The sequence below is a fragment of the Stegostoma tigrinum genome, chromosome 24 (assembly GCF_030684315.1).
Source record: "Stegostoma tigrinum isolate sSteTig4 chromosome 24, sSteTig4.hap1, whole genome shotgun sequence".
NCBI classification, from domain to species: domain Eukaryota; kingdom Metazoa; phylum Chordata; class Chondrichthyes; order Orectolobiformes; family Stegostomatidae; genus Stegostoma; species Stegostoma tigrinum.
In genome coordinates this window covers 39,269,058-39,294,957 of record NC_081377.1, presented here as the reverse complement: position 1 = coordinate 39,294,957, position 25,900 = coordinate 39,269,058, and the positions used below count along the sequence as shown (strand labels likewise).

The window sequence follows — 25,900 nt, the reverse complement described above, 5'->3', positions numbered from 1 at the left end:
AAAGATAATCTACTTCAGATGTAAAATTAGCAACTGATCTTGCATCCCCTGCCTTTTGTGGAAGGGAATTCCAAACATTTACCATTCTTTGTGCTTCCTAACATCCCTTTCAAACAGTCTGGCCCTAATTTCACCTTGCTTATTAAGAATTTATCTCTGCCTTGCAAATACTCAAAGACTCTACTTCCACAACCTCTATAGGAACAGTGATTCTAAAACTCACGACACTTTGTGAGAAAAAACTCTCCTTAGCGCATTGTGTTTTTAAAGCATGACCACTAAATCAGGATTCTTCCAAAAGAGGAAACATTGTCTCTATATCTACCCGCTCAGAACCCCTCAGAATCTTACGTATTTCAATCAAGTTGCCTCTTGCCGTTCTAAACCCGAGTGGACGAAAACCTCACTTTTCCTTTCTTCATGCCAACACGAGTCCCTTTTTACACCAGCTCTCACTTAAATTGATGTCTCCAAAAACTTGCCAGAAGTCTTTGGTTCTTCCCTGTTTAAGATTAGCTGTAAAACGTATAAGAAATGTTACAAAATAGCGCAGGCAGTCTTTATACCGGAGAAATACCAACTCTAACTTTCAGGTAAGTTCTTTGCTTGACGTGAAGTTGGGTTTTTTATTCACTTATGGAATGTGGGCATCACTGGCTGGGACAGCATTGATTACTCACACTTAATTGCTCTGAGAAAGTGCTGCTGTCTATAAATTAAAACCCCACTAATTCTGTCATTGCCACCAAAATCTGAGCCAGTGGGAGTTCACCTGGCTTTTCTTTTACATAACGGAGGTTTGAATTTCAATCTCAGTGCCAGAAGTGGTGCCAACATGTGGAAATCCTTCACGATGATGGTAGCTGAAGCTTTTTTACTTGTTCTGGGTTGCTGATGACCAGTTATGAGCCTGATTTGTTTAAAACACCAAGTGTCTGCTCCGAATTTTCCTGCCTCCATTGATTCCTGCCACCAGCCTCATTTCTCAGGCAGCCTGAGCAAGCTGTGATAAAGTCCATTTTATCTGTTGTGCTGTGGAAGGTAGTAGCCTGTCGATATTGTAACATTTACTGTACGGAGTGTTCTGGTGCTTGAAACATTTATTCCAGCCAGATACAACGGTGGGACACTTGAAGCATTTTGCCACCCTTGTCAGTTCAAGGGTGAGTGTGCATCAGTTTCTGTGAGGGAGAAAGTAACAGAGAAGGTGACCCCCATTTTTCTTTTATTCATCCACAGGATGAGGGTGGTGCTGCCTATGACAGCATTTATTACCTATCCCTAATTACTCGTTTCTAAAGTACTGTTGTTAGCTGGTTCCATGCATTTAGGCAAAGGAAGGCCTGTAGTCAGTGGCATTCCACTCAGAGCAGCTCATGAACTGGAATTGTGCTAATAAGCCAATGTTAGTGTAGTGAAAACAACAAATGCTGGAGATCACAGCGGGACAGACAGCATCCATGGAGAGACAGCAAGATAATATTTCGAGTCTGGCCTACTCTTTAGAGCCGAAAGTCATCTAGACTCGAAATGTTAGCTTACTCTCTCCATGTATGCTGCCTGACTCACAGTGATCTCCAGGATTTGTTGCTTTCAGTGCAGTTTCTAGTATCTGCAACAATTTGTTCCTAGATGTCTGTAACTTTAAGTCCAGTGACTTATAGTGTCAGTAGTTGGTAAGAAAGACCAGGGCTGGGACCGATTGATTTTAATGTTACATGTACCAAAATACAGTGAAAAACTTAGTATATGAGCAGTACAGGCAGATCACAGCAAGCAAGGGGTGAACAGATCAAACAGACTTAGAGGTATACCGGTTGCATTGCAGGTTACATTATTTGAGGCCAGAGTCCATTCACAGTCTGATAACCGCCAGGAAGATGCTGTTCCTGACCCTGCTTGTGTGTGTGTTCAGGCTTCTATATCTTCTGCCTGATGGAAGAGGTTGTAGGCGGCCATTACCAGGGTGGGCTGGGTCTTTGTTGATGTTGGCAGCCTTTCCGCGGCAGCGTGCCATGTAAATGGAGTCCGTGGATGGAAGGTTGGCTTCCCTGATGGTCTGGGCTGTGCACAACACCTCCTGTAGTTTCTTACGGCCCTGGGCAATGCAGTTGCCATTCCAGGTCATTATGCACCCAGACAGTATGTTTTCAATTGTGCATCAGTCGGTTGGTGAGGGGCATTATGGACATGGCAAATCTGCTGAACTACCTGGGGAAGAAAAGTTGTTACTGTGTCTTCTTGACTATTGCATTTATGTGGAAAGTCCAGAACAGATTGTTGGTTATCGTCACTCCAAAGAGCTTGATGCTCATCACCCTCTCAACCTCAGTCCCGTTGATGTTGATGAGGGTGTGTTCTCCTCCTTTCTTTCCGAAGTCAGTTCTTTAGTTTTGCTGACTTTGAGAGAGGGGTTGTTTTCACTGCATCACATCACCAAGCCTTCTATCTCCCTTTTGTTATGATATTCATCCCACTACAGTGGCATTGTCATAAAACTTGTAGATGGCATTCATTCGGAATTTGGGAACACAGTTGTAGGTGTACAGGGAAGTCTTATGACTCACTGTGCTCGCTCTCATTTGGATTCTTGATGAGAAGTTGTGTGATCTGACTTGATAGTATGAAATGGAGCAGGCAAGAGGAGCCTAATGACTCCTCCTAATTTGTCTATTTATGCAATGCCAACATCAAAAACAATAACAAAGAACAAAGAAAATTACAGCACAGGAACAGGCCCTTCGGCCCTCCAAGCCTGCGCCGATCGAGATCCTCTGTCTAACCTGTCATCGATTTTCTAACGGTCTGTGTCCATTTGCTCCCTGCCCATCCATGTACCTGTCCAAATAACAACTTTATATGTCACAGGAAAAAAATGACAAAGAGCTTCACAGTGGTGTGATCAAAAAATTGATGAGGCACGAAAATTAAGAGGAGTGGCCTGAAAGGAATAGGCTATAGACCACAAGATATAGGAGCAGAATTAGGCCATTCAGCTCATCAAGTCTGCTCTGCCATTCAATTATGGCCAATATGTTTCTCAACCCCATTCTCCTCTCTTCTCCTCGTAACAGAAGGTTGTGAATGGAGACCAGAGCATCATGCAAGCCAATCTTCCATGCATTGACACCATCTACATTTCTCAATGCCTCAGAATGGCAGTTAACATTATCAAAGACCCCTCCCACCCCAGTTATTATCTCTTCCAACCTCTTTAATCAGGGAGAAAATACAAAAGCTTAAATACAGATACCAGCAGGTTCAAGAACAGTTTCTTCCTCCACTGCTATGAGGCAGCTGAATGGGCCTCTCAAATTGCAAATCTAATGTGGATCTTACTCTTAGTGTAGCTTTGCTGCCGTCGCTTTGTATTCCTCACTGTTTTCAATCACCCTATGATCTTTGTATGTTATGATCCGCCCGTACAACATGCATAACAAAACCTTTCACTGAACAGAGGTACATGTGACAATAATAAATCAAATCAAAATCAGCTGATAGCAACAAGGAGCAATTTGCAAATAACACTGGCATTAGGTCATTGAGAATTTAATTACTCTTCAGTGAGAGACTCTTGAAGATTGGAAAGCATTTGTAAATGACAGGCTCCAGGTAAGACAATAAGAATGTGACATAAGGGGCTTTCTTTTTTATTTAGGACACTTGTTAGGGTGATGTCTGCTCCGAAAATAATTTTCAGAAGTGATTTGTGTGCATATAGTGCTTACCATTAAGCATGATAATGTGTTCTAATACTTCTTTGCTTTAATTATTAAACAGGTCAATGAGATGATCTCAAAAGCAAGTAGTATTAGAAAAAAGATCAGTGACAGTCACACTAACAAAAGGATTGATTATTATGGAATAAAGTGCCTTCTACCTGGGCAGGGTGGAACATCTCATCTGTCTATTGTAGCACCAGACGGAAATGCAGTGTCTGTCACCAGCACTATTAATGGTCGGTAAGTATTTCCGTCATTTATTGATGTGAAGAAAGCCACCACTCTTCAGCCTCAAACACTGCATTTACGTAACTACCAACAATCAAAGAACTGAGGATAGTCCTAACACACAATGAGAACCCTGGCAGAAGGAAGTCATTCAGCCCCAGTCCTTCTGTAGCCTCCCTACTTCCTAAACACTACCTGTCCCTCCATCTCTCTTTGTGTGATATGCCTTGAATGAGGAGAGGAAGGTAACGAGTTACAATGCAATGAGCCACTGGACCCAAAACTTTAATTCTGATTTCTGTCAATAGCTGCTGCCAGACCTGCAGAGTTTTTCCAGCAATTTCTGTTTTTGCTTTGTGTTTGGGATGAAGGGAATTTATGTGGATTGTACATTGTGCCTGAGCTAGCCTTTTTCAAAAAGCAAGCATACTTTAATCCACAACCTACATTTTTGGCCTTGACAATGTGCTTATCCTTAAGCACCTACCCAATGCCCTTTTTAAAACTATTTATTGAATCAGTTTTTTGACCATGTTTTTTAGGTTGAGGTTTCCAGAACTCAAACATTTCCTGACTAAAAACATTTCTCCTCATTTCCCCTTTTGAACTTTGATGAATAATGTTAAATTCATTCCTTCTGATTAATGATCCTTTGTCAAAGGGAATGGATTTGGTCTATCTACTTCAGGAAAAATTATCTTCATCTAGAAAACCTCCATTCCAAGGACAGCACAGCAAACTTTTCAAACTCCTCCCCATCCCAGGTAAGATCCTGGAAATCTTGTGCCCATCCTTTCTCAGACTTCACATCTTTCCCGAAATGTAATGCACAGAAATGTTCACAAAATTCCCTTTGAGGCTTTGCTGGCTCAAAAGTTGAGCAAAACATAATGTGGAATGGATCTAATGAAGCGGATAATGGAGATTTGTGGCTCAAACAGGGCAACTGAAGAGTAAACCTGGGGTTGAAATGACATAAAGAGGATGGTAAATGAGAAGAGTTACTTCAAGCGCAATATGAACATGATGGATTGAATGAGATGGATTTGAAGAAGTGAAAATTTGACAGACCACAAACAAGCCAACTTAGATCACATCCCAGGAAGAAAGTGTCACTGTGCAGAGTTGACATGTCATTTTTCTCAATTCGGGTCCATGCCGCGAGTGTGTGAAAACTGACTAGTTGACTTATAGTAATGTTCAGTCCAGATCATATCATTACACAGAATTCTTCAGACCTCTCTGGAATGGCCACTTGTTTCAGTTGTGCATTACCAAGTGGGGTCAGTTAGTTCAATTGGCTGCACAGCTGGTTTATGACGCAAAAATGTGGGTTCAATTCCCACATTGACTGAGGTTATCATGAAGGATTCTAATTCTTAACATCTCCCCTTGCCTGAGGCATGGTGACCCCCAGGTTAAATCACCACCATAATAACAAAGTGTGGAGCTGGATGAACACAGCAGGCCAAGCAGCATCTCAGAAGCACAAAAGCTGACACAGAGCTGATGAAGGGTTTAGGCCCGAAACGTCAGCTTTTGTGCTCCTGAGATGCTGCTTGGCCTGCTGTGTTCATCCAGCTCCACACTTTGTTATCTTGGATTCTCCAGCATCTGCAGTTCCCATTATCACTTAAATCACCACCAGTTGTACATCTGTAATGTGAGAGCAGCCCCATGGCCTGGTAGGACTACAGCAACTTTACAAAGTTCTTTTGAGTTGATCTTGACGGAGAGGTCCTTTGCTGTAAAGTAGAAGGAAAACCTACTAAAACTGGCGAATGAGGCATACTGGCCTGTCCTGTCATTTATACTTGAAAATGTAGCACCAGTAGAACCAGTGCATTCATCTCCAAGTATGACTGGCTTTTTATTGTTTGCTGTACCCTCTGGGCTTGAAGTGACATGGGGCCAAGATTCCACAACATCTTCTCTCCCATGCAAGTGCAACAACTCTCAGCCATCTGACCCCATGAATTCTATCCCTCTCCCAAAATTTGGGGAAGACCATATTACATCTGAAAGGGACACTTAAAAGCCTTGATTTCTAGAATGTCAACATGGATCTCCTCCGCCCTACAGCAGAGAAGAGGCCTGAGCTGGGTCAGTCAGTGAGACAACTTTGTAACCCCTCAGGGTAGATCTTCAGGGTAGACCCTGATGCATTTGACTGAAAAGGATCAACAGTCCCTTTTAAGATGCTGCTTTTATTCCCTGTTGACTGACTTTGTCCACCAGCTGTGCATTTCTCTATTATACCTGTCTGTTGGGTAATTCTACTCCCTCCCAACCCCTCTCCATCAACAGACAGCATTCAAAATAAATGTCTTTAAATATGTATGAGATAATCTCCTGAAAAAAATACATTCTCCCATGTTTCTTCATCAGCTAGAGTGATCTAGTTCTTTCGAGAGTATAAGGAAACATTACAAAAAATGTAAGTGTGAGATGATCACAATACGGTTAAATTCAATGGGATCACCTACAATTTGTTGTGATATCTTTTTGAGGACTGATTTCCAAGTTATTTTACTTGCACAGTTTTTCACACAGACAATAAAGAAGATTGTTCACAATGGATCATGGCTAAGTTGAAAATTCAGTTCTTATAGTTTGAACTGTCCATTTACTAGTGAAAATTACTTTGTTCTGAATCTTGTTCTGTATTTTGCAGTTTTGGATCATTTGTACGTTCGAATGTGACTGGGATAATATTCAATAATCAGATGGCAGACTTTTCACAACATGAAGATAATAACAGGCTACCGCCATGTTCTCAAAATTATGTACAACCTGGTACGTTCATGTTTAATGTTTTAAACCCAAATAGGTTTTGAAGGACTGTCCACATTTACTGAGTAAATGAAAATTGCATTTTCCTACGATCTTTTTAGATTTTGCATTAATTACACTGTTGTATACATATTAGACAAAACATAATTTTAAGTTTGCTAATGAGGTTTGCGCATTCACTGACAACTTATGCTCCCTTGATGTCACAAATCCACTTTGGCACTCTGGAATGGTCCAGAGCGCCTGCTGCTGTGAAATCTGTTCCACTAAGATCATGAGGTGAATTTCACAACGTCACCACAACACCACCAAAATAGCGCACGTGCAGGGGACATATCGAGCACAGCTTGGTGCTGCCTGTGGGAGATGGATTATGGGCACTATCACATTTACACCGAAGTTCATGAAGTGCTTAAAACATGTAACAACTTGACCAGGTTCCCACACTGAGACAAGTGACATATCTATGAAATAGCAGACTTACGTTTGACCCATTGGTCTTTGGGAAGAGACAGCTCGGGGGATTTTCTTACCTTTTCTCTACCGGTCTATATTTCTCCTCTTGGACTGATCATGGTACCTGGAGAGATCATACTTTAAGTAGGTCTTTAGAAAATGTTTGATGTGATTGAATACTCAACACCTTGAACTTATGGAACAGAGAATAACCTCATTGAATATATATTCCACTAACAACTAACTACTCTCTGCTAACTGAATTTTAAGTAATTATAGAAGCGGTATAAGATGGATTCGGATGATTGTGGGCAGAATGGTGCGCAGGGATATGGGGGAAAAACAGGAGATTGGCACATGGAAAAAGGTGCAAGCATGATGGACCAAATGGCCTCCTTCTGCACTGCAACAATTCTGTGATTTGATATCTTTGAGCTGAGAAAATGGGATAGGTTAACAATGAAATGACTTAACTAATGTAGCCGCAATGGATCTGTAATTTTTCAATAGGCAGAAGACCTTTCTCTGCTATGTCTCCTGCGATAATACTTGACAAAGATAAAAAAGTGAAAATGGTGGTTGGAGCTTCAGGTAGCTCCCGGATCATCACAGCGACTGCTCTGGTAGGTGTTGGAAATGGAACTGATAATAGAATCATATGGATTGAAGGAATCTGTAGTCACATACAAAGCTATTGATCAAAGGAAAGCTACTGAGTTCAATTAATCCATTCCTCCAATATTTCCACTCTGCTTTCCAGTAAATTAACTGAGAGATTGGTGTTTTATGGAGGGCATGTGGAATGGAGGATAACTAGCCACAGAGAACTTCAAGGAGATTAATAACAATTTCACTCTCCTCTTAAAGTGCATCAAAGTATAACTTTTAATAGTAGCATTACTCCCTCTGTACAGGGCGTACATCTTAACATATATCTGATGGTGACTTCCAGTCAAATGGCCTGTAACTGCACCCACATCAACTCTCTCTGTTCAATGTTTTAATGAACACTTCGCTTAATTTGTTCTGAATCACATCAGTAGAATCACAGAATTGAAGTATTACCTGGATACTTCAACAAATCTTACATTATCACAGGAAACCTTGTCCTTCATGTAGTTCATAATGAGTATCGATCCCTGGAATGGGTTTGTTTTATGCAAATTAACTTTGACATTAAATGATACAATTCACCAGTTAAAAATTTACATGCTTTTAATGAGAATTAAAAGCAAAACAAATTCTTCGGGAAATGTCCCTCCGCATCTAACTTTATTCCTTTTCTGATCAATGATGTAGTATCTGCATATCTTTCATAAACTGTTGCAAAATCTTCACTCTCTTTGATTTCCTTTTCATACTGTCCTCTAAACGGAATATTCTTCTCTGTTCAGAGCCTGTGAAGCAATAACATTGAAATGGTAATGATGCTTCTGCTTTTAAATAAGGAGTGATTTTTTTTTTAAAAGAAATTATGTACCAGTAATGGAAGAAGGTAATTGAACTATTTGGGTCAAGTTTTATTACTGTTATTTAGAATTTTGTGCTGCTGAGACAGATAAAATATTTTTCTATAAATAGTAGCATTACTTATTATTCATTTTGAGAACAAAAGATCGGAGTTACTCACATTTGAAATGAGTATTGCTGTATGATACTGAATACTCAGATAAACTGAAAACAGATGGCAATTTTTGTTGTTTGCAAATATACCTTAGATAATGCAACTTCCAATTCTTCAAAATCAAGTTATTGGAATCTAAGCACACAGATTGTTTTCATCTAAAACTAACTTTCAAACCATTTGATATTAAGAAAGTATTCGGCAGAAGAATGGGGAAGATGTGGTTTTTTTTAAAATATACAATGACCTGGACAGCATACACTGAAAGAAAGGTTGAAACTGTTTCAATAGTGACTTTCAGAGGGGCATGATATATATATATGTTGCAGGGCAACAAGGAAGCAACACAGAATAGAACAGTGCAGCACAGGAACAGGCCCTTTGGCCCACCAAGTCTGAGTTGACCATGATGCTATTCCAAGCTAATCCCACTGGCCTACACATGGTCCATGCCCCTGTATTCCTTGTATCTGTCTAAATGACTCTTAAATGTTGCTATTGTATCTGCTCTACCACCTGTTCTGCCAGTGTGTTCCAGACATCTACCACCCAAAAAACTTGCCTCACACATGTCCTTTAAAATTTTCTGTCTCTCACCTTAAAACTATGCCCTCTGGTATTTGTCATTTCCACCCTGGGAAAAACACTCTGACTATCTGACCTATCCATGATCCTCATAATTTAATATACAATGATCAGATCACCCCTCAGCCTCCAACGTTCTAACAAAAAAAATCCAACAGAGCGAGTGAAGTAACTCCATGAAGGCTGGCATCCTGTCACCACGTCACTCTTCTTTTACACCTGCTTAGTACAAGACACTGATCCAGCTACTTCAGAGCCAGCTCCTAGAGTGAGCAGATTTCCTGATACAAGATGTAGAGCTGGATGAACACAGCAGGCCAAGCAGCAACAGAGGACCAGGAAGCTGACATTTCAGGCCTAGACCCTTCAACAGAAATGGGGGAGGAGAAGGGGGTTCTGAAATAAATAGGGAGAGAGGGGGAGGTGAAGAGAAGATGGATAAAGGAGAAGATAGGTGGAGAGGAGACAGACAGGTCAAAGAGGTGAGGATAGAGCCAGTAAAGGGGAGTGTAGGGGAGATGGGGAGGGGATAGGTCAGTCCAGGGAGGATGCACAGGTCAAGGGAGGGGGATGAGGTTAGTAGGTAGGAAATGGGGGTGCGGCTTGAGGTGGGAGGAGGGGACAGGTGGGAGGAAGGACAGGTTAGGGAGGCGGGGATAAGCTGGGCTGGTTGTGGAGTGCAGTTGGAGGAGGGGAGATTTTGAAGCTTGTGAAGTCCACATTGATACCACTGGGCTGCAGGGTTCCCAAGCAGAATATGAGTTGCTGTTCCTGCAACCTTCAGGTGGCATCGTTGTGGTACTGCAGAAGGCCCAGGATAGACATGTCATCGGAGGAATGGGAGGGGGAGTTGAAATAGTTTGCGACTGGGAGGTGCAGTTGTTAAGTGAGAACGGAGCGTAGCCTCTGCTTGGTTTCCCCGATGTAGAGGAGGCCACAACGGGAATAGCGGATACAGTATACCACATTAGCAGATGTGCAGGTGAACATCTGCTTGATGTGGAAAGTCTTCTTGGGGCCTGGGATGGGGGTGAGGGAGGAGGTGTGGGGGCAAGTGTAGCACTTCCTGCAGTTGCAGGGAAAAGTGCTGGGTGTGGTGGGGCTGGAGGGGCGTGTGGAGTGGACAAGGGAGTCACGGAGAGAGTGGTCCCTTGGAAAGCAGATAAGGGTGGAGAGGGGAAAAATGTCTTTAGTTGTGGGGTCGGATTGTAGATGGCGGAAGTGTCGGAGGCTGATGTGTTTGATCCGGATATTGGTGGGGTGGTACGTGAGGATGAGGAGGATTCTGTTTTGTCTGTTATTGCGGGGAAGGGAGTGTGAGAGATGAGTTGCGGGAAATGTGGGAGACACGGTCGAGGGTGTTCTCGCCCACTGAGGGGTGGGGAGCACCCCATGTCTTACAGCCTACCTGAGAGTCAGTGAATGCCAGAGGGTGTCACCCAGGGCACGGTGCAAGGACAGTTCACTAGAGGGTGAGTTTGAAGATGAGTTCTGTTGCAGAGGATTCTGATAATATGAGAAATTGCTGAAGATCATGTACCTGAGATGCCTGCTGCATTGTCTGGCCTGGCAGGTATCATTCAAGAAATGTGGACGAGTCTTTATCTGACCCTTTCCTTCTTAACCTGACCAACCATCCATCCTCAGCCACACTCACTCCCTCAGCCATTCACACAGTCAATGAAATATTTATTCACTCCCTCATACACTCACTCTCACCCACCCACATCTGCTGTTACACTCATTCACTCATGCTCACCAATATTCAGTCATCCACTCACACATATTCACTCCCTCAAACATTCATCCACTCACTCATTCACCCTCACTCACTCATCAGCTCACACATTCTCAATCACTCATATTCACAATGACATACTCCCTCACATACCTGACATACTGATTTGATCTCACCCACTAACAAACTCAGTCACCCACACATACTCCCTCACTCACAGACATACCAATTCATTACACTGAAACCCTTTAAGGCCTTTAAAACTCGCTGGAATACAGCAGCTGAGTTACAAAAAAGGCATGTGTCCACTCTGTGCCCCTTCTTTGCTGTTAGTCTCTGTGATTGGCTGCCTGAGGAATTGCTCTGCCAATGGGTAAGGAGACCCAGTTACAAGGATACAATCAGCTCAGGTTATGGTTATCTTCATGGTCAGCAGTGCCATTGCCAGCATGACAACTGACCAGAGGGTCAGAGAATCACATAAACCTATGACGTGAGAGAGATGGAGAGCATTCAACCCATTGTAATGGTGCCATTTCTTTGAAGAGAGTACCAAATAGTTGTATATATGCTGCTCTTTCCTCATGGCCCTGTCTGCATTTGATATTATTGAAATATATTCAATTCTCTTTTGAAAGCTATAATTGATTCTAATTCCCGTCATCATTCTAGTTCATCTCCAAACACAGTTCACCAATGTCAAATTTCATGAGACTATTTGACAAAATGAGCAAATGATGAAGGTGGGATCTTGTTGAGTGACGTGTTTCTCTTGTTCAATAGGTTATAATCAACGTCCTTTGGTTTGGTGATGATGCTTGTGAGGCAGTAAATAAGCCAAGGATTCATCACCAATTGGTGCCAAATTTTGTGCAGTTTGAGTCTGAGGAGCTGGCAACAAATGAGGCAGAGGTCAGTAAATTGACAAACAAATTCAAATCTCACAGGGAATTCAAATCATACCATGTTACAACACAGAAGGAGACTATATGGCCTCTCATGTCTGGTGCTGGTTTTCTGAAGGAGCGGTTTACCAAATGTCACTGCCCTCCTTTTTCCCTGTAACCCTGCACATTCTTCCTTTTTGGACAATGACCCAAACCCAAGGAATCTACCTCCTCCAGACTCTCAGTGCATTCCCAATCTCAACAACTCATTGCATGGAAAAGGTTTTGTTTAGATTGCTGTTATTTCTTTTGCCAATAAGTTTAAATCTAGGTCCTCTGTGTCTCGATCCTTCCAGCAATGGGAACAGTTTTTCCCAATCTGCTCTGTTCAGACCCCCTTCATCAAATCTTCTCTCAGCTATCCCAGATTGAGAGAAAACAGTCCCAATCTCTCCACCCCCTTCATCAAATCTTCTCTCAGCTATCCCAGATTGAGAGAAAACAGTCCCAATCTCTCCACATAATCAAACTTGCTGATCTCGCAAATTTATTTTATTCATTTGCGGGATGAGTGTGTTACTGGCCAGATCAGCATTTTTTACCCATACCAGAGGGCAGCTCAGAGTCAACCTCATTGCTGTGGGTCTGCAGTCATATGTAGTCCAGATCAGGTAGGTATTGTAGCTTGCCGCCCTAAAGGGTATTCATGAACTAGATGGGTTTTTCTGACAATCGACAATGGATCCATGGTCGTCATTAGGCTCTAAATTCCAGATTTGTATTAAATTCAAATTCCACCATCTGTTGTGGCAGGAGTTGAACATTTTTCTCCAGGACATTAACTGGGTCTCTGGATTAGCTGTCCAGTGACGGTGGGTGGCACAGTGGCTCAGTGGTTAGCACTGCTGCCTCACAGCGCCAAGGACCCGGGTTCGATTCAAGCCTCGGGCAACTGTCTGTGCAGAGTTTGCACATTCTCCCTGTGTCTGCGTGGGTTTCCTCTGGGTGCTCCAGTTTCCTCCTACAGTCCAAAAATGTGCAGGCTACGTGGATTGGCAATGCTGAATTGCCCATAGTGTTCGGGGATGTCTGGGTTATAGGGGGGTGGGTCTGGGTGGGATGCTCCAAGAGGCAGTGTGGACTTGTTGGGCCAAAGGGCCTGTTTCCACACTGTAGGGAATCTAATCTGATAATACCAGCAGGCAAGTGCCTGCCCTATCATTTTGTGAATCATTTCTGAACCCTTTTGTCACATTCGTCATAAGATATGGTGCCCAGAACAGGGCACCAGTTGACACTAAACCAGTGTTCTACTCAAGTTTAACATAACTGCTTTGATTTTGCACCCTATGCCACTTATGACAAATCCCAAGATGCCATGTTTTATCAACTGCTCTCTCAACCTGTCAAACCACCTTCCTTTTATTTAATGTTGTCTCTCTGTAACCTTTGCTTCACACATCACTGCATTGAACTTCATCTGCCCCTACACATTCATTTCACCAAGGTGTTCATGTGTTTTGAGAGTACTACTCTGTTCTTGTCATGGTCACAATGCTTCCAGTGTTAGTATCTTCTGCACACGTTGACATTCTTCCCTGTAAAGAGCGTTCTAGTTCATTGATATATATCTGGGAAAGCACAGAGTCAGTCCTTACACTGATCCCTGGATTACACACTAATACACCTCTCCAGTTCAATAAACAATCATTCACCACCACTTTTTGTTTTCTGTCAATCGCCCAACGTTATATTCCTGTAGGGTAAACACAATTAATTAACCTGTAATTTACCAAATGTTTTGTCCCCAAAAGAATGCTTTCCTACCACCATGATTAACCTGACTCCACTGTGGATGTTGGGCTCATCTTGAGCCCTTTTTGTGACCAGGGGTGTAACATTTGTAATTCTCCAATCCTTGGTACCAGGCCTGTACCTAAAGGAGCCCAGATAATCATGGCTAGTGATTCTGCAATTTGCCCTCTCATCTCCCTCAGTATCCTTAGATAGAGCCTATACAATCCTGGCACCTTCTCCACTTTAAGCACAGACAGCCTATTCAAAACCTGCATCATATTATTTTAAACCTAACTGCCAGGTTTTATTTATTTTTTAAGCCAGACAGGTTGACTTCAATTGGTTAGGATGTTACTCAGTGAAATGAATCAGTGAATCACTGTCACATACTTTGTTGAGTTGAAGCAAGCACAGTACAGTATGTGTTCTCCAGTCACAAAGAACAGCACCTTAACTATTAATATATGTAGCTTCCCATACATGCAAGTGCACTGCTCCTGGTTTGTTACACATTGACCCCAATCTGCTGCATATTCCTCTCAGTCGGTTTCACAGTATTCCTGAACAAATCAGTTCTCCTCCCAGTCTGTTTCACACTCCTCCTGATCTGCTTCCCAATGATCCCATTCTATTTGGCATTATTGACTGGTCTTTAACAAACACTTTTTTTGGTCTGCGAAACATTTTTTGGTAGAATTAAACCATTCACAATAGCAAAGCGATACAGTATAGGAATGTAGTCAGTTCTTCCACAACACTTTTATCCCTACAAAAGGATTATTCACCTTAGTATGAAAACTAATATTGTTTTAATGCCCATGTTGTGTTCCTTCCAAAGGTTACAGATGCTGTTAATAACTAGGAAATTGTCAGCACCAGTGAGATTTATGAAATCAGTCATCAACAACAGGAAACCTAAATCTGTCACATGAATAATAATTGAATTCTGTTTTCATCATATCCTCTAGGATTCACTCGCACTCATGGACAGGATCAAAGAAAGACTTTATCATGTTCCTTTTGACTTTATTCCTCTGTTGCAATCTGTCTAGATACTCTCTATTTAATCAACTGTAGGAAAGTCAAAACTTACCCGAACCTTCTCTCTCCCTCATTCAAAGCTCCGGATATCTCATTCTGAATATTCTCCCTTTGTTTTTATTGTTGCTATGTTGATCCTTTTCCCTGTGTCAGAATAAAGTCTTTTCTTTCACCTCACTCCATCTTCAAAACCTTCTCACTTGATTTAACTCCCTTTCATTTCTGACCTTGGTGTTGTTCTCAACCAAAGTCCTTCATCATCATTTCTCAAAGAGTGCTTTGAAAACAAGATCTTGGAGGATAGCAGGGATCTGACCGTTCTATTTCTGTATTTTCCATTTCTGTATTTGACTTTCCCCCAGCTTCAACAGTTCCGTAAGGAAATAAAAGATGCCCTAAAGAAGAAAATGCATTTGAGCGGCTTTGCCGATATGCCCTCGGTGGTGCAGGCGATTGTACGAGAGGGTAATCTGTGGCATGCCGTTTCGGATAACAAACGTAAAGGTGGTTGCCCTGCAGGTTACTGACGTGCTCACAAATCTATTTAATTGATCATATAATATCATTGTGTGAAATATGAAGTGGAATACTTCAACCAACATGCGTAAGGTTTTGCCTGTGAGTTATCGCTGCTACATGAATTGCAAAATACCTTAATATTGTGAACCATACCGAAACATTCTAGTAAAAGCTAGCAAGCCTCATGCCATGATGCATTTATCAAGGTTCAAATTTTTTTTCTGTAAATTGAAGGGAGCAGTTAATCTCAGCAAAAATCCTCACCCATTATGAGCACATTGAAGACTTGGGCACGTACTGTGCACAATCTTCCAGATATTGATTCGGTTAGAAAATGGAGCTTGCCAAAAATATTCAAATATGCTCTTAGCAGCAATGGAAGTGCTAAGTTGGAAATCTATTGATAATAAGTCTTTATCAATGACTGTAACAAACATAATGTAACATAACATACACTGAAAACACTGGAAATATGACCAAGTAATATTGAGATAAGATGGTGAGGTGCAGATTAAATATACCAGCAGTAAGGAGTGAAATTAGATGTTGATCTTAATGACCAAGTTGTATTTATTGAATATTTGGCCATGAAAGGCAAACTAGAGAACACGTTAGAGCTCTTTAGGAGGCAATAACATGACATTCTTTCACTCCCTCTGAATTATTTTGTCAATATTTTAATTAATGAGCCATTGCACAATTGTAATTGATCAGTGTGATTAATTAAACTGTTATCTTTAACCCAAAGATACCTTTCTGGATAAAACAGATGGATATATATGTGTGTATATATATATATTGAGGGAAGCTGCCTTCAGGAGGAAATGTTTACATTTACAATGTTTGCCAATACTGAAATTTATTTTGCCTCATAGATAAATATTTTACATTCTGCTGCATTTGTAACTAAAAGCAGTGAGCAGTGAAAAGTGTTGAATATCTAGTCTACAGCTTAGGCACGATTCCAAAACTGTGCATTTGGCAGACACCATGTCAAGCTGGGCCTTAAAGTAACCCGAGTAAGTAGTTCCTCTGACATTCATCCTGTGATCTTAAGTTTCTCGAACGCAGTTGAAAATCTCTCCTTGATTATGTAGATAGACTCTAATTACATGATTGGAACTTGACTGCATTTAACTAAAGGCCTGTGACTGTTGGCAAGGAACATGAGAGAGGTTCACAGTGATATGTTTTTATTAAGATTTTTTTGTAGACCCAGAGGAACCAGAGAAGGAAATTCTAAAACAATCCTTTCCCCAGGCTTCTATTCAGGCCCCTCAATACCCACATTACCAACTGATCACTCCCCACCCCAAACACTTTGTTAAATGCCAGCAAGTGTTCCTTACGGGCCTAGACAAGGTTCTCAGGCCTCTATGATATCTTACTGCTCCCCACTGGCTTCAGTCAGGAGAGAAGCAGAGCAGATCAGGTTCAGGATCTCAAGCTTCCCGGTCCTTAAGCTGCAGAAACCCAAAAATTGACCATTTTCCTCATCTCTCCCATTCAAATTGGGTCTTTGAATCAAATTTTCTTGTCCATTATCAAATAGCTAAAGATTTGCCAATACGTGAGAGCACAACATGGATTGGACTGAAGAAACTGCATGTGATAAAATGGACTTATGGACCTGGATTTTTGTGTGTCCTCAAGCAAACTTGACCTCCACCCTTTTTTTTCGCCTTCTGAAACCCGGAACTGACAGACTTGTGATTTGGCCTGGAATTTTTTACTCTTTCACACAGAGCTCTGGTTTGCATTGCATTTTATGAATCTTAATGAGAGGGTTGAGGAGTATGAGTGCAGTGTGGACTGTTTAGAAAGTTTTTCTTTTCGGAAACCAGCAGCTCAGCCTCCAGCAACGTGGAAAGGTACGCCAAAACTCACCCTTCAACTAACTCCCACCCTCCCCACATCAATGCCATTCTGTGATATTCAGATTCCCATGCCCTCTAACTGCATTAATACAGATCTACATTAAAATACAGAGTCAAATAGTGACATCTGAAGGAGTCAACAGACTTTTCACTTTGTTAGTATTTCCCAATTCCTCAGCAGATTTCCCCCAGTGGTCATAAATTTTCAAAGAAAGTACCTTTTGAGATGACGTCTAAAACTCATGCCAGCACACTAAAGAAATAGAGAGGAGATGATACACATTTTGTCTGGCCCTCACATTAGGTAGCTCAACATCTGAGATTCATTTGATTTTTGCACTCGAGGTCACTCCAAACTGCAAGAAAGTCACCGGAAGTTGGCAGGAAGGCAATGGAAAATTGTTTTTTATTTTGCGGCAAACAAAACCAAGTTCAACTGTTTGCAAGTCGGTTCAGATCTCTAAAGAGAAAATCCAACCCATGATTTATCGCTCATTTTACAGAAAAATATGGCTTTCTGTAATTACTGTGCCATTAAAATTTGAAATAATCAAATGTTGCATTATCCCAACTTCATACATTTCTGAATAACTGCATTAGACCGTATTTAATTGCACAACATTAAAATCCATGCAGTATTGCTTATTTTAATTGTGCCACAGTATGGATTAGGAAGCTGGAAAACGTATGTTGAACTAAAAAATCAGCACTGCCCATACTGACTACTCACTAATTTGATGTTTTAACTAACTGTATATCACAACCATTTGGGAGTGATGCTTTGGTATATTTCTGTCCTGACGTTACTATTTTGGGAAAAACACACTTTTAATTCCTACATAAAGGTATCTACTTGTTCAAATATTTGTCCAAATAAAAATATAAAATGTTGCAAATTCACTCTGGTTTGTTTAATTTACTGATGTCTGCTCCTTACGTGATCTTGTATCAGAATCAGGTTTGGATTTCCTACCTGTTTGGTAACTTTTTTCTGTCTTAGAGTCACAGAGATGTACAGCACAGAAAAAGACCCTTCAGTCTAACTCATCCATGCTGATCAGATATCCTAAATTAATCTAGTCTTATTTGGGGGATCAGATCGATGGAGAGAAGACATACAGGTCGAGGAGGTGGGGATGGAGCCAGTAAAGAAGAGTATGGGTAGGAAATTGGGTTGGGGGTTGGTCAGTTGGGAGGGAGGAGTGGGTAGGTGCGAGAGAAGATGGGCAGGTCAGGGAGGCAGGAATGAGGCAAGTAGGTAGGAATTGGGGGTGGGGGTGGGTCAGTGAGGTGGGAGGAGCGGGTAGATGGGAGGGAAGACGGACAGGTCAAGGAGGCAGGTATGAGCTGGGCTGGTCTTGGGATGAGGTCGGAGGTGGGGAGATTTTGAAGCTTGTGAAGTCTACATTGAGACCATTGGGTTGCAGGTGTAGCACTTCCTGCGGTTGCAGGAAAAAGTGCCGGGGTGGTGGGGCTAGTGGGGAGTGTGGAGCAGATGAGGGAGTCACGAAGAGAGCAGGCCCTCCGGAAGGCAGATAAGGATGGGGAGGGGAAAATGTCCTTGGTAGTGGGGTTAGATTGCAGGTGGCGTCATGATGCATTGAATCTAGAGGTTGATGGGGTGACACGTTCCTACAAATGGCAATGTGTTAATAACCAGACGATGAATTAATTTTATATTAACCATCACCCTGGGGGTAATTCTTTCTTCAAGTGTTGCCGGGGCAGGGCCTGGGTTCAACAGCTCACTTGAAAGCTGACATTTTAAACTAGCCGACATTTTAAAATGTCCAAAGTTTTAGGGCAGAGCTTGAACTACTAGGTTTCTGTTTGAAAACCAGAGGTGCTACCCATTGCTCCATAGCTGAAACACAATAGAAACTAAAATTGACCAATCCTATTTCCTTGAGGAATCAAATAACATCCTCTGCACATACTGGATTCAGGGCAAAACCTCTTAAGTAAGAGATATTCCGATTTCAGTGCAACTATATTCGCATGGGTCACTTACTTCATGGCACTCTGGTAATAAACTTAAAAAGAAATCTTGCTGTGGTTCTTGTTTTACAGCAGATTACTTTAGGCGTTAGTAAATGCGCTGTTACTGAAGCCTCTTAAAACTGCATTATAAATTATAGTGAAGAGATTGTCCAACTAAATTGCTCACTTTATGACTGATTGCAAAACCTGCTATAATTCTGCATTCAGTACAATATCCTATTTTACTGTGAAATACTACCTCCAGGGAGCACGAATGTCTAGTATTTTCAATTGCTGTCTGAAGGACAGAAGGTAGAGTCTCATGGAATCTAAGATGAGCTGACTAGATGGATACAAAACTGGTTCAGCCACAAAAGACAGGGAGTAGCAGTGGAAGGGTGATTTACAGAATGGAAATCAGTAACTTTTTTTTTCCTTTGTATATTAATGGAATGAGGCATCGCTGGCTAGGCATTTATTGACCCATCCCTAATTTCCCAGAGGGCAGTTCAGAGTCAACCAAATTGCTGTGAGTCTGGAGTTTCATGTAGGCCAGGCCAGGTAAGGATGGCAGTTTCCTTCCCTAAAGGACATTAGTGAACCAGATGGGTTTTTCCGGACAATTGGTAATAGAGTCACAGTCACCATTAGACCTTTTATTCCAGATATTTTATTGAATTCAAATTCCACCATCTGCCCTGGTGGGATTCAAACCCAGGTGCCCAGAACATTGTCAGCATCTCTGGATTAACAGTCCAGTGATAATACCACTAGGCCATCGCCTCCCTCTGGTGTTCAATGAGAATCAGGGCTGGGACCTTTGTTTGTAACACATATAAATCATCTTGAGGAAAACGTAGGAGATCTGATTAGTAAGTTTGCTGATGATGCCAAATTTGGCAGAGTTGTGGATGTGAGGAGGATTGTCAAAGGATACAGCAGAATATAGATAGATTGCAGATTTGGGCGGAGAAATCACAGATGGAGTTTAATGCAGACAAATGTGAGGTGATGCATTTTGGAAGATCAAATTCAGCTATGAATGATACAAAAAATGGCAGAACTCTTAGGAACATTGACATACAGGGGGATCTGGGTGTACAGGTCCATAGATCCCTGAAAGCGGAAATATAGGTGGATAAGGTGGTCAAGAAGGCATATAACACACTAGCCTTCGTTGGTTGGGGCATTGAATATAAAAGTTGGCAAGTTATGTTACAGCTATAAAACTTTAGTTAGGCCACGACTGGAATATTGTGTGCAGTTCTGGTCACCACACTACCAGAAGAACACAGGTGCTTTGGAAAGGGTGCAGAGAGAGCTTACCACAAGGTTGCCTGGTCTACAGGTTTTAGCAGGATGTTGCCTGACCTGAAGAGTTTTAGTTATGAGGAGAGGTTGAGTAAACTTGGGCTGTTTTCACCAGAAAGACAGAGGCTGAGGGGGGACCTGATAGAGATCTACAAAATTATTACAGGCATAGATAAGGTGGATTGTCAGAGGCTTTTTCCCAGGGTGGAAAGGTCAACCACAAGAGGGCACAGGTTCCAGGCGAGAGAAGGAAAGTTTAGGTCAGAAGTGCAGGCTAAGTTTTTCACCTAGAAGGTGGGGGGTGCCTGGAATGCAGCGTCAGTGGAGGTAGTGGAAGCAGGCCTGTTAGCAATGTTTAAGGCGTTTCTTGATAGACACATGAACAGGAGGCGAACAGGGGATAGAAACCACACCTGGGCAATAAGTAGCATATCTAAAAAAGGACTAGAATCAGCACAGGCTTGGTGGGCCAAAGGGCCTCTTCCTGAGCTGTACTGTATTGTAAAACTCCCACGTGAAACCACACCTCCAACGGATCAAAACATAATTCATAGTTTCAATATACTAAAAAATCTGTAAAATTCTAACAGGATAAATCCCATGGGAAGTATAGAATGTATGTTAATATTGATTTTTGATACAATCACCACAATAACTAGCAAACCAATTTCTATTAAAAGTTTTAATATATGTGACAGTATGGCTCTTCCGGGAAACTGAGAGTTTAATGCTGTCATCACAAACATTGGGATGTCCGTAGTTTAATGAGTAAGAAAATGAACAAACATTCATCTGATGTAAGAGCAATTTAGCAGGACACAGCACCTCAAACTGTAACAGGAAAAACACTCAGTTTCCAATATTGAGGTTTGATGGAGCTTGCTGTGCAGAATTTGTCTTCAAAAGAAGAGCACATTCTTGATTGCTCTGGGAAGCTCTGAAGTTGTCAAAGGTACTGTATAAATGCAAAGTTTTTTTTACATATGTAAGTCTGATCTCAGTTGATGTGCCAGACAAGTGTGAGCTCCTTCCTCCACAAACACAGAAGAAAATTAGAAGCACCTTCTCAAGGGCCAACTAGGGATGGACAATAAATACAGTACTGGCAATGCCCATTATCCTGAATTGAATTTAAATAAACAATCAAGCACCTTATCGATTGGATGCTTAATAAGTCATACAGCAGGAACTTAAAGATGAACAAATACAACACAAGGCCTGAGTTGCTGGTGAAACTCATGTTAATGTATTCACAGATCTGACAGCATCCTTAAAGTATTAAAATTTGAATTTCTCCCTCTCTCCTGTGGTGTGTTGCACTCGTAAAATATCCAGCACAGCGTAAGAATGTAAATCTGGGCTATACACTCCCTGTGCAAGGAAAAATAAAGTCCTTTACAACACTTGGAATTAGTCTAGGATATTAATGGTTGCTGGACATAAAATAGTCCCCTGTTTCCAGAGAAGTTACCAGGGTCAAACAAGCTTTAAACCTCAGGGCTTAAATATTAATGGCAGTTCATTTGTCTTAGAGAACAGGTTTGCTTCCAAGGAACAAATTGGACAATGTATTTGCCTGGTCATCTGTCTTCCTTCCTGATTAAAGGCACAAGCTCTCAATATGGACCTATCATGCATGTCTACAAACGCAACAAAATTTCATTACTGTGTATTATGACCAAGTTAATTATAAAAGCATCATGTTATTACTCTCACATATTCTATGTGAAGTCATATTGTGAGAAACTTTATGTTACAAAAATACTGAAGAGCTGAGAGGTATGGTAAGTTAGACACTGATTTTGTACACTTGAGACTTGAGTTCAAATGTAGACTGATGAGTCTCTGGCTTCTCTGTAATGATCGTAACGAAATAAGTTCAGGCATGTTCAATCAGTTCCTACCGAGTATGGTCCCAGGTGACAAGAACACTCAACATTAGATGCAGTATTTGATCTTAACCTTGTAAGGAAAACAAAGAACTTGCATTCACGCAGTGTATTTGACAACCTCAGGACACAGCAATATTCTTTATGACCACGCAGAAGAAAGGCTGCCAATTCACACACAACAAGCTCCCATAAAATGTATTGTAATAACTGACCAAATCTTTTTTGGTGATGTTGGCTGAGGAATAAACATTCTTCAGCTTATCAGGATAACTCACACGCTCGTCTTCAAAAAGTGCCATGCAATCTTTCACTTCCTCCCACAAAGGTGGATGGAAACTTAATTAATTGTTTTGTTCTAAAGGCATCTTAAATTTCATGTTTAATGCAAGCAGGTTTAACCTTCAAACCTTTCCTTGCTTTCATAGAGTCATAGAGTCATACAGCACAGAAACAGATTTGTTGGTCCAACCAGTCCATGCCAAACATAATCCCAAACTAAACTAGTCTCACTTGCTTGCTCCTGGCACATATCCCTCTAAATCTTACTTATTTATGTACTTATTCAAATGTCATTTAAATATTGTAATTGTACCCACATCCACCACTTCCTCAAGAAAGTCATTCCACAGGCAAGCTAACAAGGCATAGAGCTGGATGAACACAGCGGGCCAAGTAGCATCAGAGGAGCAGGAAAGCTGATGTTTCGGGCCTAGACAGGCGAACCACCTTCTGTGTAATAATTTTTCTCCTCATGACTTTTTTAAAACATCTTTCCTCTCAGCTTAAAGATGTTCTCCCTCATCTTGAAATACCCCCATCCAAGAGAAAAGACAACTATCATTAACTGTATCTATACTCCTTAATATCTTATAAACTTCTGTAAGGTCAAACTCCTACACACCTGCCTATCCAGCCTTTCTTTATAACTCGTACCTTCCACACCCAGCAATATGCTAGTAAATCTCTTCTGAACCCTCTCCAGCTTTATAATATCCTTCCTTTAACTGGACGACAAGAACTGGCCACAGCATTCTTATGCCAGCCAACATCTGAAAGAGTTTGCCTGCATCCTCTTCAGCTTCTCAATCCTTCCAATAAAGTGGATCTCAAACCAACACACTGCATATCTAAAATACATATGCGGCTTGTGAAAATAAACAGTTATCGAATTCATTGACCTGCTGATTGACCTGCTGAGTTCTGACAGTCACCAGCTTGTTTCCAAACAGCCTGTTTCTCACTTTTTTTCAATACAAGGAAATTAACTTTCAGCAGTGCGTTTATTGGATAGCTCATGTGAAAAACTAAACTATTCTTAAAAAGACTGACAGAATAAGAGCACGGTACTATTTATTTGTCATTTTTAAAATGCATTCACTGGCTAGTCCAGCATTGATTGATCATTCCTAATTGTCTTGAGGGCAGTTAGGTGTCAACCCATTGTGGTGGGTCTGGAGTCACATATGCCTGACCAAGTAAGGATAGCAGATCTCCTTCTCCAAAGGACATTAGAGAAAGAGATGGAATTTTACCACAATCGACAATAGTTACATCAGGCTAGATTTTTATTCCAGATTTTTATTGAATTCAAATGTCACCAGTGGGATTCAGACCTATGTTCCCAGAATTAAGCCCTGATTTATGGATTACTAATTCAGTGGCATTACCAGAACACTACCAGCTCTCCTCATAGCAATAAATAAATTGAACAACAAGTTCTGAATATTTGCAACACAAGATGGTATCTCACAATTCCCTGAGTTTGTTAGCTAACTTCTACATTGGTAACACCATGCTTCATTAACACTCTGCTTGAAATAACTCCACAGGGGCTGGTATCCTGTCACCAAGTCAGCCTTTATTTACATGTAGAGAGTCCTTGACACCGATCCAGCTCCTTCAGCGCTAGCTCTCAGTCTGACACTCCTGTTCTTAACTGTCAGCTGGGGCCCCTTGACTGGGGCTGTTAATCTGGTCCAACCAGGCAACTCACATTCTATGAGGTCCACCTGGCTGACCACATTACTATCGCCCCCCCCCACCCCACTCTGATTCCGAAGATAGAGGCCAGTACTATCTCCTGGGGTGTTTTAGCACTAGGACAGGTTCCTCCAAATCTGCCTCTGATATGGGCAGGATGTAATGCACAGTCCTGTTGTACCCAATACGTCTTGGAAGAAATTAATTCTCCTCTTCAGGGAGCGAAGGCAATGAGGCACCGATATCTGCTGTGTTCATCATAGATTCCAAGGTCTCTTCAATACTTGATGGAAAGGGAGAACACACAGGTCAGAATAGTTGGAAAAGCAGTTGAAGATCCAGGTCCGTTTTGCTCCCACACCATTTGTGAGTTTGCAGCTTTCATATGGTCTACGTACTGATTCAGGACCATTGCACCTACCCAAACATTTTACAAGGTCTACCCCAGGTTACAATTTATTTAGATGATGTGTTAGTAACAGGAAAGACCAATAAAGTGCACTTAGAGAACGTGGACAATGTTCTTAGCCATTTTTCCCAGGCAGGTGTATACCTGAGAAGGGGAAAATGTGTGTTCCAGGAACCTCACATGACCTACCTGGGTACAGAATTGATAAGACCAGGTTACACCCATTGGAAGATTAAAGTGAAGGTGATCAAAGGAGCCCCAGCTCCCATATCTGTACCAGAGCTTCGGTCTTTCCTTGGGCTGGTAAGTTATTGTGAAAAGTTCATACATAACCTAGTTTCCGAACTGGCACCATTGCACCAACTCATAAAAAAGGATCAGCCTTGGAAATGACTATGTAACAAAGCCATAGCTTTCAGGGAAGTGAAGAAACAGCTGTCATCCTCTAAGGTGTTGGCAAAATATGATCCCAAGTGAAATCTGGTACTGACATGCCTTCCAGTACGGTTTTGTGATAGTGTTAGTTCATAGGTGGCCCATTGGAAAGGAATGGCCAATAGCATATGCATCCAGGACTTGGGCTAATGTAGAGTGCAAATATGCCCAGATAGAGAAAGAAGGTTTGGTGGTCATATTTGGAGCAATGAAGTTCCACCAAATACCTTTACAGATGTAAATTTGTAATAATAATGACCACAGTCCCCTGCTAGGTCTACTTAGAGAGAAAAGGCAGTACTGACCATAGCTTCAGGCTGAATTCAGCGGTGACCTTCAATACTGAGTGCTAATTACAATTTGGACTGCCATCTGGGAAGCCAAGTAGCAACTGTAGATGCATTGAGCTGCCTCCTGCTGGCAGATACACCACCGGTGGTACCATCACTGGAAATGTCCATTATGGCTTTAAATTTTCTAAACCATCCTGCTGGGTTCACAACTAGTATGATCGGTGCTGTCCATTCCGCAGACTAGACTGGTTTGATTGTTTCGCTTTTTCGCTAGAAATGGGCAGGTCATTAAGATGGTCATTAACCTGTCAGATTGAAGGCAGGTTTGTTAGC

The 25,900-nt window shown here is 41.6% G+C and overlaps 1 protein-coding gene across 4 annotated transcripts in view; it reads left to right on the top strand.

The window, feature by feature from the left end:
• Positions 1-18,092, top strand: part of LOC125465191 (glutathione hydrolase 1 proenzyme-like) — a 42,100-nt gene extending 24,008 nt beyond the window's left edge. For 2 of the 4 annotated variants that reach the window (XM_048558437.2, XM_048558434.2), the window contains exons 9-13: positions 3,781-3,962; positions 6,625-6,746; positions 7,710-7,822; positions 11,930-12,058; positions 15,234-18,092. In XM_048558437.2, coding sequence (XP_048414394.2) covers positions 3,781-3,962; positions 6,625-6,746; positions 7,710-7,822; positions 11,930-12,058; positions 15,234-15,398 — 711 coding nt within the window. In that variant the 3' untranslated portion in view covers positions 15,399-18,092. Of the gene's footprint in view, positions 1-3,780; positions 3,963-6,624; positions 6,747-7,709; positions 7,823-11,929; positions 12,059-14,798 lie in introns of all 4 variants that reach the window. The other 2 variants (XM_048558438.2, XM_048558439.2) reach the window with 2 other exon arrangements.
• Positions 18,093-25,900: the final 7,808 nt, after the last annotated feature.